Source organism: Peromyscus maniculatus, chromosome 4 (assembly GCF_049852395.1).
Source record: "Peromyscus maniculatus bairdii isolate BWxNUB_F1_BW_parent chromosome 4, HU_Pman_BW_mat_3.1, whole genome shotgun sequence".
NCBI lineage: Eukaryota > Metazoa > Chordata > Mammalia > Rodentia > Cricetidae > Peromyscus > Peromyscus maniculatus.
In genome coordinates, this window is record NC_134855.1 from 105,000,684 (window position 1) to 105,013,155 (window position 12,472).

At 47.1% G+C, this 12,472-nt stretch overlaps 1 protein-coding gene across 1 annotated transcript in view; it reads left to right on the top strand.

The window, feature by feature from the left end:
* The window catches only part of Snrnp200 (small nuclear ribonucleoprotein U5 subunit 200), a 28,941-nt gene that overhangs the window by 7,340 nt on the left and 9,129 nt on the right, over positions 1–12,472 (top strand). The window contains exons 10-29 of the mRNA XM_076570583.1: positions 80–163; positions 242–415; positions 756–893; positions 1,293–1,448; positions 2,009–2,179; positions 4,152–4,345; positions 4,544–4,667; positions 6,269–6,418; positions 6,832–6,942; positions 7,915–8,046; positions 8,202–8,390; positions 8,724–8,921; positions 9,517–9,669; positions 9,789–9,869; positions 10,217–10,300; positions 10,846–10,952; positions 11,256–11,374; positions 11,659–11,813; positions 11,903–12,092; positions 12,261–12,434. Of these exons, the coding sequence (XP_076426698.1) occupies positions 80–163; positions 242–415; positions 756–893; positions 1,293–1,448; positions 2,009–2,179; positions 4,152–4,345; positions 4,544–4,667; positions 6,269–6,418; positions 6,832–6,942; positions 7,915–8,046; positions 8,202–8,390; positions 8,724–8,921; positions 9,517–9,669; positions 9,789–9,869; positions 10,217–10,300; positions 10,846–10,952; positions 11,256–11,374; positions 11,659–11,813; positions 11,903–12,092; positions 12,261–12,434 (2,884 nt within the window). The remainder of the gene's footprint in view (positions 1–79; positions 164–241; positions 416–755; positions 894–1,292; positions 1,449–2,008; positions 2,180–4,151; positions 4,346–4,543; positions 4,668–6,268; positions 6,419–6,831; positions 6,943–7,914; positions 8,047–8,201; positions 8,391–8,723; positions 8,922–9,516; positions 9,670–9,788; positions 9,870–10,216; positions 10,301–10,845; positions 10,953–11,255; positions 11,375–11,658; positions 11,814–11,902; positions 12,093–12,260; positions 12,435–12,472) is intronic.

Genomic DNA, 12,472 nt, shown 5'->3' on the forward strand with positions numbered 1-12,472 from the left:
TGTGAGTGAAACCCAACCCAGAAGGGACGAGAACCCAGGGGCGTGATGATCATTGTGCTTTTCTCTTTCCCTGCTTTAGGAAGAAAGGTCCCGGAGAGAGAGAGTCCGTCAGTCCCGAATGGACACAGATCTAGAGACCATGGATTTGGACCAAGGTGGAGAGGTGAGTGCTGGGCTATTCCCAGGCTGTGGAGGATGGGAAGCTCACCTGCTCAGCCTGTCACTGTTTCCCTGTTCATAGGCTCTGGCTCCACGTCAGGTCCTGGATTTGGAGGACCTTGTTTTTACACAAGGGAGCCACTTCATGGCCAACAAGCGCTGCCAGCTTCCTGATGGGTCCTTCCGACGCCAGCGGAAGGGCTATGAGGAGGTGCATGTGCCTGCCTTGAAGCCCAAGCCCTTCGGCTCAGAAGAAGTGAGTGGACTGCTGTTCTCGGTTCTATTCTGTCTCCTCTTTTCCAGTTTGGCTTTTAGCCATGGACTAAAAATGTTACCTTGTCTCAAGGATAAAATATTCTGGAGGTGGAAACTGTTCCAGAGTTTTCTCATTCTGAGACAAGGAAGTAATAGTGATCTCTCTGGACAGGTTTATAATGGAGAATTATAAACAGTGATTGCCAGGGAATAAAGTTATGGGGAATCACAAAATGATACGGTAATCTTACAAGAATGGTAATTTTGTAAGAAATCTTACAAAAATGAACAGCCTGCTGGAGGATCCATAGCATAAAGTGTGGGGATATTTCTTCCTCTAGCAACTGCTTCCTGTGGAGAAGCTGCCAAAGTATGCCCAGGCAGGATTTGAGGGCTTCAAAACACTGAACCGGATCCAGAGTAAACTCTACCGTGCTGCCCTGGAGACAGATGAGAATCTGCTGCTGTGTGCTCCTACTGTAAGCATTGTCCTGCCTGATTTCTCTGTCCTGGAAAGTTTGGGTGGCAAGTTGAATCTTAATCTTTATACTAGGCTCTATTCTTTGTGTTTTTTTGAGGTAGGGTCTCACTATGTAGGCCCTGGCTATCCTAGTACTCACTATGTAGAACAGGCTGCCCTTAAGCTCACAGAGGTCTGCCTGCCTTTCTCTGCCCCCCCCCCCCCCCCCCCCCCCCCCGCCCCCAGTGCTGGGATTAAAGGGGTGGCATACCATGCCTGGCCATTCTCTGTTCTGTTGTGGAAGACAAGGGGCAATCCAGCGGTCGGTTCTCTCTCCGTTTTGGTGCTAGCCCATGGAAGTCAGGGCAATAGCCATAAGCAGATGAGCAGACCTTGTCTCTGACCTACCTGCCTCTAGGGTGCTGGGAAGACCAATGTGGCCCTGATGTGTATGCTGCGAGAGATAGGGAAACACATCAACATGGATGGCACGATCAATGTGGATGACTTCAAGATCATCTACATAGCTCCTATGCGCTCCTTGGTGCAGGAGATGGTGGGCAGCTTTGGAAAGGTAAGTCTCAGCTTCTTTAGAAGATACTTGCCGAAGATGTCCATGAAGTGGGGGGGGGGGGCCTATGTGTCACTATTTCTTTGGTTAGGGAATCTTTGGGTGTTTTTTGCCATTTCCAGGTAGAACTTGACCCAAGTAATTTCTGAAGCAAAAATATCTTGGCCTCTCTTACATGGACTCCATCTTTCTTTGATCATCTCCATAGTGGTTTTGGAGTCATTGCATCTTAAAGTAGTTCTGGCACATGGATATGGTCGGTAGCTTGTGGGTTGTTACTCTGGTTCCACTTTCCTATATGTGTCCATTTTCCTGCTTCATGTAGGACTCCTAGAGATCCTTTGCATCATCTACCTGAGTGGAACTGAACTTGTTTAAATAATATTTGTTCATCTTTCCTTATTCACCAGATACTTAACTTCTCCTAGTCCCCAGCCCAGAAGCTGCTGCCAGGCCCGCCAAGCACCATCTACCTGACTTTGCACACATTAGTCAAACCCCTGCCACTGAGCTGCACTTCCAGCCCCATCATTTGTCACTGCTGATGATCCTTTCTTCCCCAGCGCCTGGCCACGTATGGCATCACCGTTGCTGAGCTGACTGGAGATCACCAGCTATGCAAGGAAGAAATCAGTGCCACACAGATCATCGTCTGCACCCCTGAGAAGTGGGACATTATCACACGCAAAGGCGGGGAGCGTACCTATACTCAGCTGGTGCGGCTCATTGTCTTGGTGAGTGGGGAGAGTAAAGGGAAGGAGAGACCAGCTGTGGTCAGGCAGTGTTTGCTGCTCTTGTTGGTGGGGTGAACCTGGGAGAGCAGGGCCTAAAAATGAGGTGGACTAAAGACACATGCAATAGCCAACTTTATTCAGAGCATCGGGCAATTTATACTCTGAGGGTTAAGAAGATTCACCTGAGTAAGATATTCAGGCACAAGGACAAGCCATATGTGGCAAAAACATATTTTCCCTTAGAGGCACATGACCAGCAAGAGTGGAAGTCAACTCCCTCCTGCCCACTACACCTGGGAGGAGCACAGAACACGTTCCAAGAGCAGTTCCGTGATTTTGAGGAAACTGAGGTCAGCAGACTCTTGTTTTCTCACAAGAGACTCAGAATTCTCACACAACTCCATTATTGGACTGTATTCTGACAGGGGAGGATTTGCTGTGTTTACCAGTTCTGTTTCTAAAGGCCTTTCTCTGTGCACTTTCCTTCACAAGAGCCATTGAGAGCTTTACTGTTACCATTAGCCCAGAATCTGCATGTCCCAGAAGCTTCCCTCCCAGGCAGCACAGGATGTTTGCCACGTCCCATTACCTTTTTTTTTCTTTCCGTGTTTTGAGACAGGGTCTCTCTATGCAGTCCTAGCTGTAGAATCTGAAATATTTTGAATCAAATGGAAACACAAACAAATAATTCTGTCCTCCCAAGAACATTGAAATGCTTTCTGAATAATCTGTTGTCACACAAGACAAGCAAGGAATTGGGTCACTGCATTCCATGTACATAGAAGCAGCCACAGGAAATGGGCTTTGAACCAAGTGTTGATTTGATTTTTGTTTTGTTTTTTTGAGACAGGGTTTCTTTGTGTAGCTTTGGAGCCTGTCCTGGAACTCACTCTGTAAACCAGGCTGGCCTCAAACTCACAGAGATCCCCCTGCCTCTGCCTCCCGAGTGCTGGGATTAGAGGTGTGTGCCATTACTGCCCGGCTGATTCTTGTGTTTTTTTTTTTTTTTTTTTTAAATTGCATTTATTTGTTCTCTGTGATGTTGTAGTGTGTGTGTGTGTGTGTGTGTGTGTGTGTGTGTGTGTTGCACGCACATGAGTGTAGGTGAGAGTACAACTCGTGAGAGTCAATTCTCTCCGTCCAGCATGTGTGTTCTTGGAATCAAGCTCAAGCCATCAGAGTTGGCAGTAAAGTACCTTTACCCACTGAGCCATCTCACCGGCTTGGAGGGTTGATTCATTACGGTCTAAGAAAGTAGCTCATGCTGTGTTCAGAGTGGGAGTTGGCAAGCTGTGGCATCACATTTTTGTTTTATTGAACACAGTCATGTGGACTGGTCTCTGTATTATCTCTGGCTACTCTTGTCCTGCATGTTGTTGCTGTGGCAGAATTGAGTATCTGTAACAAGGGTTACATGGCTCACAAGCCTGTGGCATTGCATGTGTGGTACCTGAGGTCCAGGCCTTTTAGAAAAGTTTGCTAGCCCTTCTTTAGAGCCTTGCTCCTCCATGCCTCTCCTACAGCACAGCTGCTTCCTAGGAGTGCTGAGTCTCTGGCCTGCCCACACTCGTGCGTTCTATTTACATTTCCACAACATGTCCAGGTTTTCCAGTGCTTACTGTATCTGAGAAGCACCGCTGTTGGCAATGTGAGCTTACTGTAAGTGAAGCCTGGTAAAGTTTTTGTTCTTGATGAAGAGACCTTCCCAAAAGTGAAGGCTTGATTGATCCAGCCTGGTTAGAATCATCATGTATTTGTAGGGAGATTCATGGTAAAGTGGAGGACTGCCTCACAAGTGTCTAAGCAGTCAGTGCTAATTCCTACTAAAGCTGCCTTTGTTCTTTAGGACTCTGGCGTGAGGCTCCCTTTTTTGTCTTCATTAGGGTCTTAGGTTATATATACTTCTACAACATACTAGTCTCAAGGGTGGAGGTATAGCTTTGGTACAGTTTGCTGTCTTTTGATTCCTTAGGATGAGATCCATCTTCTACATGATGACAGAGGTCCTGTCTTAGAAGCTTTGGTGGCCAGGGCCATCCGAAACATTGAGATGACCCAAGAAGATGTCCGACTCATTGGTCTCAGCGCCACCCTCCCCAACTATGAAGATGTGGCGACCTTTCTGCGTGTTGACCCTGCCAAAGGCCTCTTCTACTTTGACAACAGGTATAAGAAGAGACTGGAAACTTGTTACCAAAGCATTCTTCCTTTTCTATTCCCTTCTCTAAGGAGCACACTAAATGAGTTTTAGGGTTCCTGTGTGTATTTTAAAAAGCATTATTGCTTCTAGGTCAATGGAAAGTTACTTTCCCCCCACAGTATTCTCTGCTGGAAATCTCATTTCTGTAACTCTTGAACTTCTAGCTTCCGCCCAGTGCCTCTGGAACAGACATATGTGGGCATCACAGAGAAAAAAGCTATCAAGCGTTTCCAGATCATGAATGAAATAGTCTATGAGAAAATCATGGAACATGCTGGAAAAAATCAGGTCTGTTGATGCTTCTTGAACCTTTTCTGTTTTTGACATAAGCAAAATTGAAAAGGTAATAGCATGAATTGCCAATGGTCATAAATGACATGAGTTATTACTACAAAAATTGCCTTAAAATATCGACAGGAGCTGGGCGGTAGTGGTGCACGCCTTTAATCCCAGCACTCGGGAGGCAGAGGCAGGTGTATCTCTGTGAGTTCGAGGCCAGCCTGGGCTACCAAGTGAGTTCCAGGACAGGCTCCAAAGCTACACAGAGAAACCCTGTCTTGAAAAACAGAAAAAAAAAAAAAAAAAAAAAAAGATATCAAAAATAAAGCTACAAATTAAAATCTAGAGAAAGCAGTCCAGTGAGATGGTTCTGCAGGTAAAGTACTTGCCCCTAAGCCTGGTGACTTGAGTCTGATCCCCAGAAACCACATGGTGGAAGGTAACTCCTCTGACCTCTCTAGGTGTGCTGTGGCATGCACAAATGTTACACATACAAAATTAATAAATAATTAACAACAACAACAACAACAAAAAAAAAAAACACACTGTGGGGCATGATGGTGCATGCCTTTACTACTAGCTCTTGGAGTTCAAGGCCAGCGTGCTCTGCAATGGTGAGTTCCAGGCTAGCCAGGGATATATAGCGAAACCCTGTCTCAGAACACTAATGAAAGCACATTTTGTTTGGAAGTTGAACAGAGCTTAGGAGTGTTAAATAAGGCAAGAAGTGTAAGGTTATGCCTTTCTTTTTCTGATAAAAAGCACAGGAGTTTATAGGACAAGACTTCAGGACACTAGATCTTAGGAGCACTATATTCCTTATAATATGGTGCTAGTTTCAAACTTACTCCCTAAATTTTTTTTATAAATAATGTAATTGTTTTGCTATTATCTTTTTTTAAATTTATTTTTATTTATATGTGCACTGCTGTTTTGCCTGCATGTATGTCTATGTGAGGGTGTCAGATCCCCTGGAACTGGAGTTACAGACAGTTGCAAGCTGCATGTGGGTGCTGGGAATTGAACTTGGGTCCTCTGGAAGAGCAGCCAGTGCTCTTAACTACTGTGCCATCTCTCCAGCCCCATAGTTTTACTATTATCTTACAAACACATCTTCATTTGGCTTAGACTTGTTAAGCCTCTGAACATAGTCTTAGTTGAGGTCTCTGAATTGTCATACACTGCCTATTTAAATTTGCTGTTCAAGGTAGAATTCTAGGGTTAGATTAGTTTCTCAGCTGTAAGATCATGTCACTATCCTTGGTAGATTCCTTTTCCTTGAGTTCTGTTTTGTTCTTTGAGACATGATTTTGCTGTGTATTCTGGGCTAGGCTTGAACTCTCTGAGTAGTCAGACTAGCCTGACTTAGCCGTAACCTACAGTGCAGGAATTCTAGGTGGAGTCACCATGCCCAGCTTCCCTTTGGGTAGCGTCAGCCTTGTTAGACCTTTTTCCAATCCAGCATGCGTTTTTTTTTTTTCTGTCAGCTCTTTCTAAATCATGGCTTCCAGTTAGAGTGGAGCAGCCTCTGCTTCCTGCAGCTGGTGCCCTGGTGCTGTGTGAGCTGCTGCTGAAAGCGCATGCCTTAGCTATACCCCAATTCTCCTTAGGTGCTGGTGTTTGTCCACTCTCGCAAAGAAACTGGGAAGACAGCCAGGGCAATCCGTGACATGTGCCTGGAGAAGGACACCTTGGGTCTGTTTCTTCGAGAGGGTTCTGCCTCCACTGAAGTCCTTCGTACAGAAGCAGAACAGTGCAAGGTAAAAAGGGGCCACCTGCTTTTCAGGCTTGTGCCTGGTGACTGGGTCCATATTGCTGGATAGATTCCTTTGGGACTATATGCACCAAGTGCTACTGTTTCAGATAGGTTAAAAGTAATTGGGGGGCTAGGGAGATGACTCAGCATATAAAGGTGGTGCCTGTTGCCAAGACTGATGGCCTGAGTTCAATCTCAGGGACTCACATAGTGGAGGGAGAGAACTGACTCCCATGGGTTTTTCTCTGACCTCCACACCCCTGCCACACACAAACATACATACAAACATAAGTCCATACATTTTTGTAAAAGGTGACTATATGTAGTTATGGGGGCTCCTGTGGAAAGGTTTCCTTTGGCTCTGGAGGAGTTCCATGGGGAGGCTGGCCTCACTTTGTGACTTTTTTTTGTTCGCAGAACTTGGAGCTGAAGGATCTTTTGCCCTATGGCTTTGCTATTCATCATGCAGGCATGACCAGAGTTGATCGAACACTTGTTGAAGATCTTTTTGCTGACAAACATATTCAGGTGAGGAGCGGCAAAACTTGAAAGAGCAGGCGATGTAGACTCTAGAGCATCTGAAATATCAGTAGCTCTGCCCTTGGTGGGATCCTTGGACTTTTTTTAACATTCATTTATATGTATATTTGTGTGTGTGTGTGTGTGTGTGTGTGTGTGTGTGTGTGTGTGTGTGTCTGTGTCTGTGTCTGTGTCTGTGTGTCTGTGTGTGTCTGTCTGTCTGTCTTGCATGGATTTATGTGCACTATATGCATGCAGGTGCTTTCTGAGGCCAGAAGAGGGCACTAGACCCCTGGAGCTGGAGTTAGATATTGTTGTGAGCAGTTTTGGTTCCTGGGCCCTGAAGCCCAGTCCTCTGCAAGAGTAGTGCCTGCTCCAACCACTGAGCCACTCTCCATCCCTAGACTTTTGATATTTGGCCCAGGCTGGAAGGTCATGATAGTTATGCTGTCTCTCCCCACACTTCTATATATACTGCATCAGGGACAATGGATGCTTCATAGAACTCTACACTATAATTCATGGGGTCAGGACCACATTCTTTCCCTCTTCTAGGATGGTGGATTTCCAGTGTCTTGTAACTAAGTCGATTAATACTACTTTCTGACCTTTAAGTGTCTCTGGAACCTTGGTATATTCTTTTTTTTTTTTTTTTGCTTTTTCAAGACAAGGTTTCTCTGTGTAGTTTTGGTGCCTGTCCTGGATCTCACTCTGTAGACCAGGCTGGCCTCGAACTCACAGAGATCCGCCTGGCTCTGCCTCCTGAGTGCTGGGTTTAAAGGTGTGTGCCACCACTGCCCAATGCTAATTCTTAAATATAGAAGGGACTACAGCAACTCTTTTTTTGCTTCAGTGTCACATTGAGCACTGAGAGATACATCCATTCCTACCTCCAGTTAAGTTCAGAAGCCAGACAAGCCAGGGATGTGGCCCTGCTGTGGTAGTGTATGTTTCCCTCATTGCTCTCCTTTGCCTCTCCAGGTTTTGGTTTCCACAGCAACTCTGGCTTGGGGTGTAAATCTCCCTGCACATACAGTCATCATCAAAGGCACCCAGGTGTACAGTCCAGAGAAGGGGCGTTGGACAGAGCTGGGAGCACTGGACATTCTGCAGGTACAGAGCCTCTGAGATGTTTCCCAACGGGATGAGCATCCTGTCCCTGGAGCACAAGGATGGTAGAAAGATGGCAGATCACGGCCAAGTTCTAAAGTGTGTAGACTCTTGTCAAAAGCTCTGCAATGACATTTTCTTTGATTGCTTCTGCTTAGATGCTGGGCCGTGCTGGACGACCTCAGTATGACACCAAGGGTGAAGGTATACTCATCACGTCTCATGGAGAGCTACAGTACTACCTCTCTCTCCTCAACCAGCAACTTCCTATTGAGAGCCAGATGGTATCCAAGCTGCCTGACATGCTCAATGCCGAGATTGTGCTGGGGAACGTCCAGAACGCAAAGGTAGGGCAGGCTGTGACTTGGAGCTTACACTTTTCCTCTGTGCTTCAAGAGACCTGGAGTGTGTGCCTCCTGTGAGGATGCTGAGGCCAACAGCCGTGTCTCCAGCTCTGCACCACACCTCATGCAGGGCAAGCTCCTTGGGTTTGTGACAGATAGTTCGTTTATGTTTAAGATACTTGAAAAGTTGTTGTTTTTTCTTAATTGAAATACTGAAAACATCCAGAAGACACTGTAAATTGTGTCCTTGTGCTTGAGAATTAATGTTCAGGCTATTTGTGGGGCTTTTCTTTGGAAATTAGCAGCTCTTCATGCTAAACATGAGCTGTCTTGCAGGATGCGGTGAACTGGCTGGGCTACGCCTACCTGTACATCCGAATGCTCCGCTCCCCGACCCTCTATGGCATCTCTCATGATGACCTCAAAGGAGATCTCTTGCTGGACCAGCGCCGACTAGATCTTGTTCACACTGCTGCTTTGATGCTGGACAAGAACAATCTGGTCAAGTATGACAAGAAAACAGGCAACTTTCAGGTGATTAGCATGTGGCTTTTTGAGAACGTTTTAGCAAAAATTGAGGCATCTTTGTAATGCCTGTCTAATTACCTGTTGTCCTGATTGGGGATTAGATTGTGCTCTTTGAGCTATGAATTTAACTTTCAAATTTCTACTTAGTTTTAAAATGTTACTATTTACGTATGTGCATGAGTGTTTTGCCTGTGTGTTTGTCTGTGTGCCTCAGCTGTGCCTGGTCCTCACAGAGGCCAGAAGAGGGCATTGGCTGCTCTGGGACTGGAGAGGATTGTGAGTCACTATGTGGGTACTAGAAATTGAACCACAGTTCTGGAGGAGCAGCCATCTCTTACTGAACCATCTCTCCAGCCCTTTGACTTTAAAAATGGTAGATAGTTCTCCAAGTTTGAGTTGAGGTAGGTCATTCAGCCATTTGGTTTATGTGAGCATCAGTTCTCCTTAGGTCAGTTTCTTGTGCCGTATTTCTTTTTGTGCCTGAGTCACTTGTGTTGGGCAGGCAGTTGTACCACAAGGAATCGTCTTAAGACAGTCACTTGGTGTAGAAGTTGGGGGCTGATCACTGGTCAGCCTTGTATTGAGTCTTCCTTCTTCCTAGGTGACAGAACTTGGCCGGATAGCTAGTCACTACTATATCACCAATGATACTGTGCAGACCTACAACCAGCTGCTGAAGCCTACTCTGAGTGAGATTGAGCTTTTCCGAGTGTTCTCCTTGTCCTCGGAGTTCAAGAACATCACTGTGAGAGAGGTGAGCCTAGGAGCATACCAGGACAGGAGTTGGGACCCCTGCCAGGCTGCTGGAGGACTTCTTTCCTTGACCCTTGCCTGCCCTGTGGATTTTCTATGGCCTGTCTTTCCTTGTGGCAGGAGGAGAAGCTGGAGCTGCAGAAGTTGCTGGAGAGGGTGCCCATCCCTGTAAAGGAGAGCATCGAAGAACCCAGTGCTAAGGTGAGCGCCTCTTCACTTTCAGACATGAGTGTTCAGTTTCCAAAGGAGGGACTTTGAACTTGGTTTCATACATGGTAATTCGTGTATGAAGGACATGCACAATTCTCTCTACTCTTTGGAGGGTGTTAGGGTTGACCTGTCATGTGCTGTACTACTGACTATGCCCCCCTCCCCATCTTCCTACCCTGCTGCCTTCCCACATATGCTTTATATGGAATAATGATGATGTAACACGGAAATCAAGAACTATGGAAGTCCTGTTGGGCACATGCAGTGGAGCAGAAATGCAACTCCTTTCTGGGATTGTCAGTGATGGGCCTTTGCTAGTTGTCCCTGCTTCTTTGCAGATCAACGTGCTTCTCCAAGCCTTCATCTCACAGCTGAAACTGGAAGGCTTTGCACTGATGGCTGACATGGTGTACGTGACACAGGTGAGGGCCGGCTGCACGAGTGAGGGGCTGTGGGCCTTGAAGAGGGCGGGCCTTCTGCTTGTCCCAGCGGGCCAGCTGCTTGTCCCAGCGGGCCTTCTGCTTGTCCCAGCGGGCCAGCTGCTTGTCCCAGCGGGCCAGCTGCTTGTCCCAGCGGGCCAGCTGCTTGTCCCAGCGGGCCTTCTGCTTGTCCCAGCGGGCCAGCTGCTTGTCCCAGCGGGCCAGCTGCCTGCCGTCACTTCCTGCTGAGCTAGAGCGTGTGGGAAGGACAGGCCTTACGGAGTGCTGAGAAGTTCTCAAGGTGCTTGGAGAGAGAGATCACCTGGGCACGTCACCTTCTCCAAGAAAAACGACTCCCCATTGTAGCTGTGGTGTTCATAAAAAATGACAAAATATTTTATTGATTACTCTATCTTGACCTGGAAGGGTAGGAGACAGAAACTTTTGCTTCTGAATTGGTCTGAGTGATTGCATCAGATCTTGTGATGGTCAAGTCATGGTAGACAGGCTACAGAGGTTTCACGATGGAAATATTTGTCTTTCCTCAGTCTGCTGGCCGCTTGATGCGTGCAATCTTCGAAATTGTCCTGAACCGAGGTTGGGCACAGCTTACAGATAAGACCCTGAATCTCTGCAAGATGATCGACAAACGCATGTAAGGGCTCAGAGAGCCAGAGGCTGTTCTGTGAGTTTGGGCCTTAGTGCGTTTGATGTCCAGTCCTGTTGGCTGAGATGTGGCACGAACCTGCGTGAAAGTTGAGAAGGCAGTGCCTTCTAGAATACAGGGCTGGGGAGGTGGGGGAAAACAACCAGGATTGGCTGTCTGGTCTCCTGGCAGTTTCCGACATTTTTAATGATAGGGTCTGTGTGGTTATTCTAAAACGTTGGAAGCTGATGAAGGCGGTCTGTCCACAGCCCTAGAGAAAGAATGAACTAGCTGTGTCTCCTTTCTGGATAGGTGGCAGTCCATGTGTCCTCTTCGTCAGTTCCGTAAACTTCCCGAGGAAGTAGTGAAGAAGATTGAGAAGAAAAACTTCCCCTTTGAGCGTCTCTATGACTTGAATCATAATGAGATAGGTGTGTAAAGTTCTTGTCCTGTCTTGTAGCCCAGGCATCTTTCTCTTGTCAGACTCCTACTCCCCAGGTCCTAGACCCTGGGCACTGGTACCCTGGGCTTGCATCCTGCTATTGTACCAGCTCCCTCTTCAGCTTAGGACTTTGAACCATTAGTACTCACTGAGGCTAAAGCAGGGAGCCTGTCTGCTGGTGTGGAATCTCCTTTTCCACAGTTGCCCTACAGCCCTGTTTGCAGAGTTGCTAGACTGGCCAGACAGCAGCCCCAATGCCTTTACTTCCTCTAGGTGAACTTATCCGAATGCCAAAGATGGGGAAGACCATCCACAAGTACGTCCATCTCTTCCCCAAGTTGGAGCTGTCCGTGCACCTGCAGCCTATTACACGCTCCACCCTGAAAGTAGAGCTGACTATCACACCAGATTTCCAGTGGGATGAAAAGGCAAGGTTTTGTTGGTTAGGGAGGGGGAGGGGGAGTTGCTGAATCCCCTCATTGGCTCGTTCTGATTTCACTGGTGCTTGGGTTGGCAGGTCCATGGTTCATCAGAGGCATTTTGGATTCTAGTGGAGGATGTGGACAGTGAGGTGATTCTGCACCATGAATATTTTCTGCTGAAGGCCAAATATGCCCAGGATGAGCACCTTATTACGTTCTTCGTCCCAGTCTTCGAACCACTGCCCCCGCAGTACTTCATCCGAGTGGTGTCTGACCGCTGGCTCTGTGAGTGTCTCCTGAGTCTCCTAGGAACATACCCTCCAAAGATAGTAGTGGACTGCTTGCCTCTGGAGAGAGTGATACAGACAGAGCCTAAGGTCTTTAGTGTTCGTGGATAGCGCTGTGGAGGTCTGCTGGAGGATGCTCCCTAACCTTCCATTTCTTCCCTGACAGCTTGTGAGACCCAGCTGCCTGTCTCTTTCCGGCACCTGATCCTTCCAGAGAAGTACCCCCCTCCAACTGAACTGTTGGACCTGCAGCCATTGCCGGTATCTGCTCTAAGAAACAGTGCTTTTGAGAGCCTTTACCAAGACAAATTTCCTTTCTTCAATCCCATCCAGACTCAAGGTAGGTGTGAGTCTCAGATATTTGGTCCCTAGGCCTGC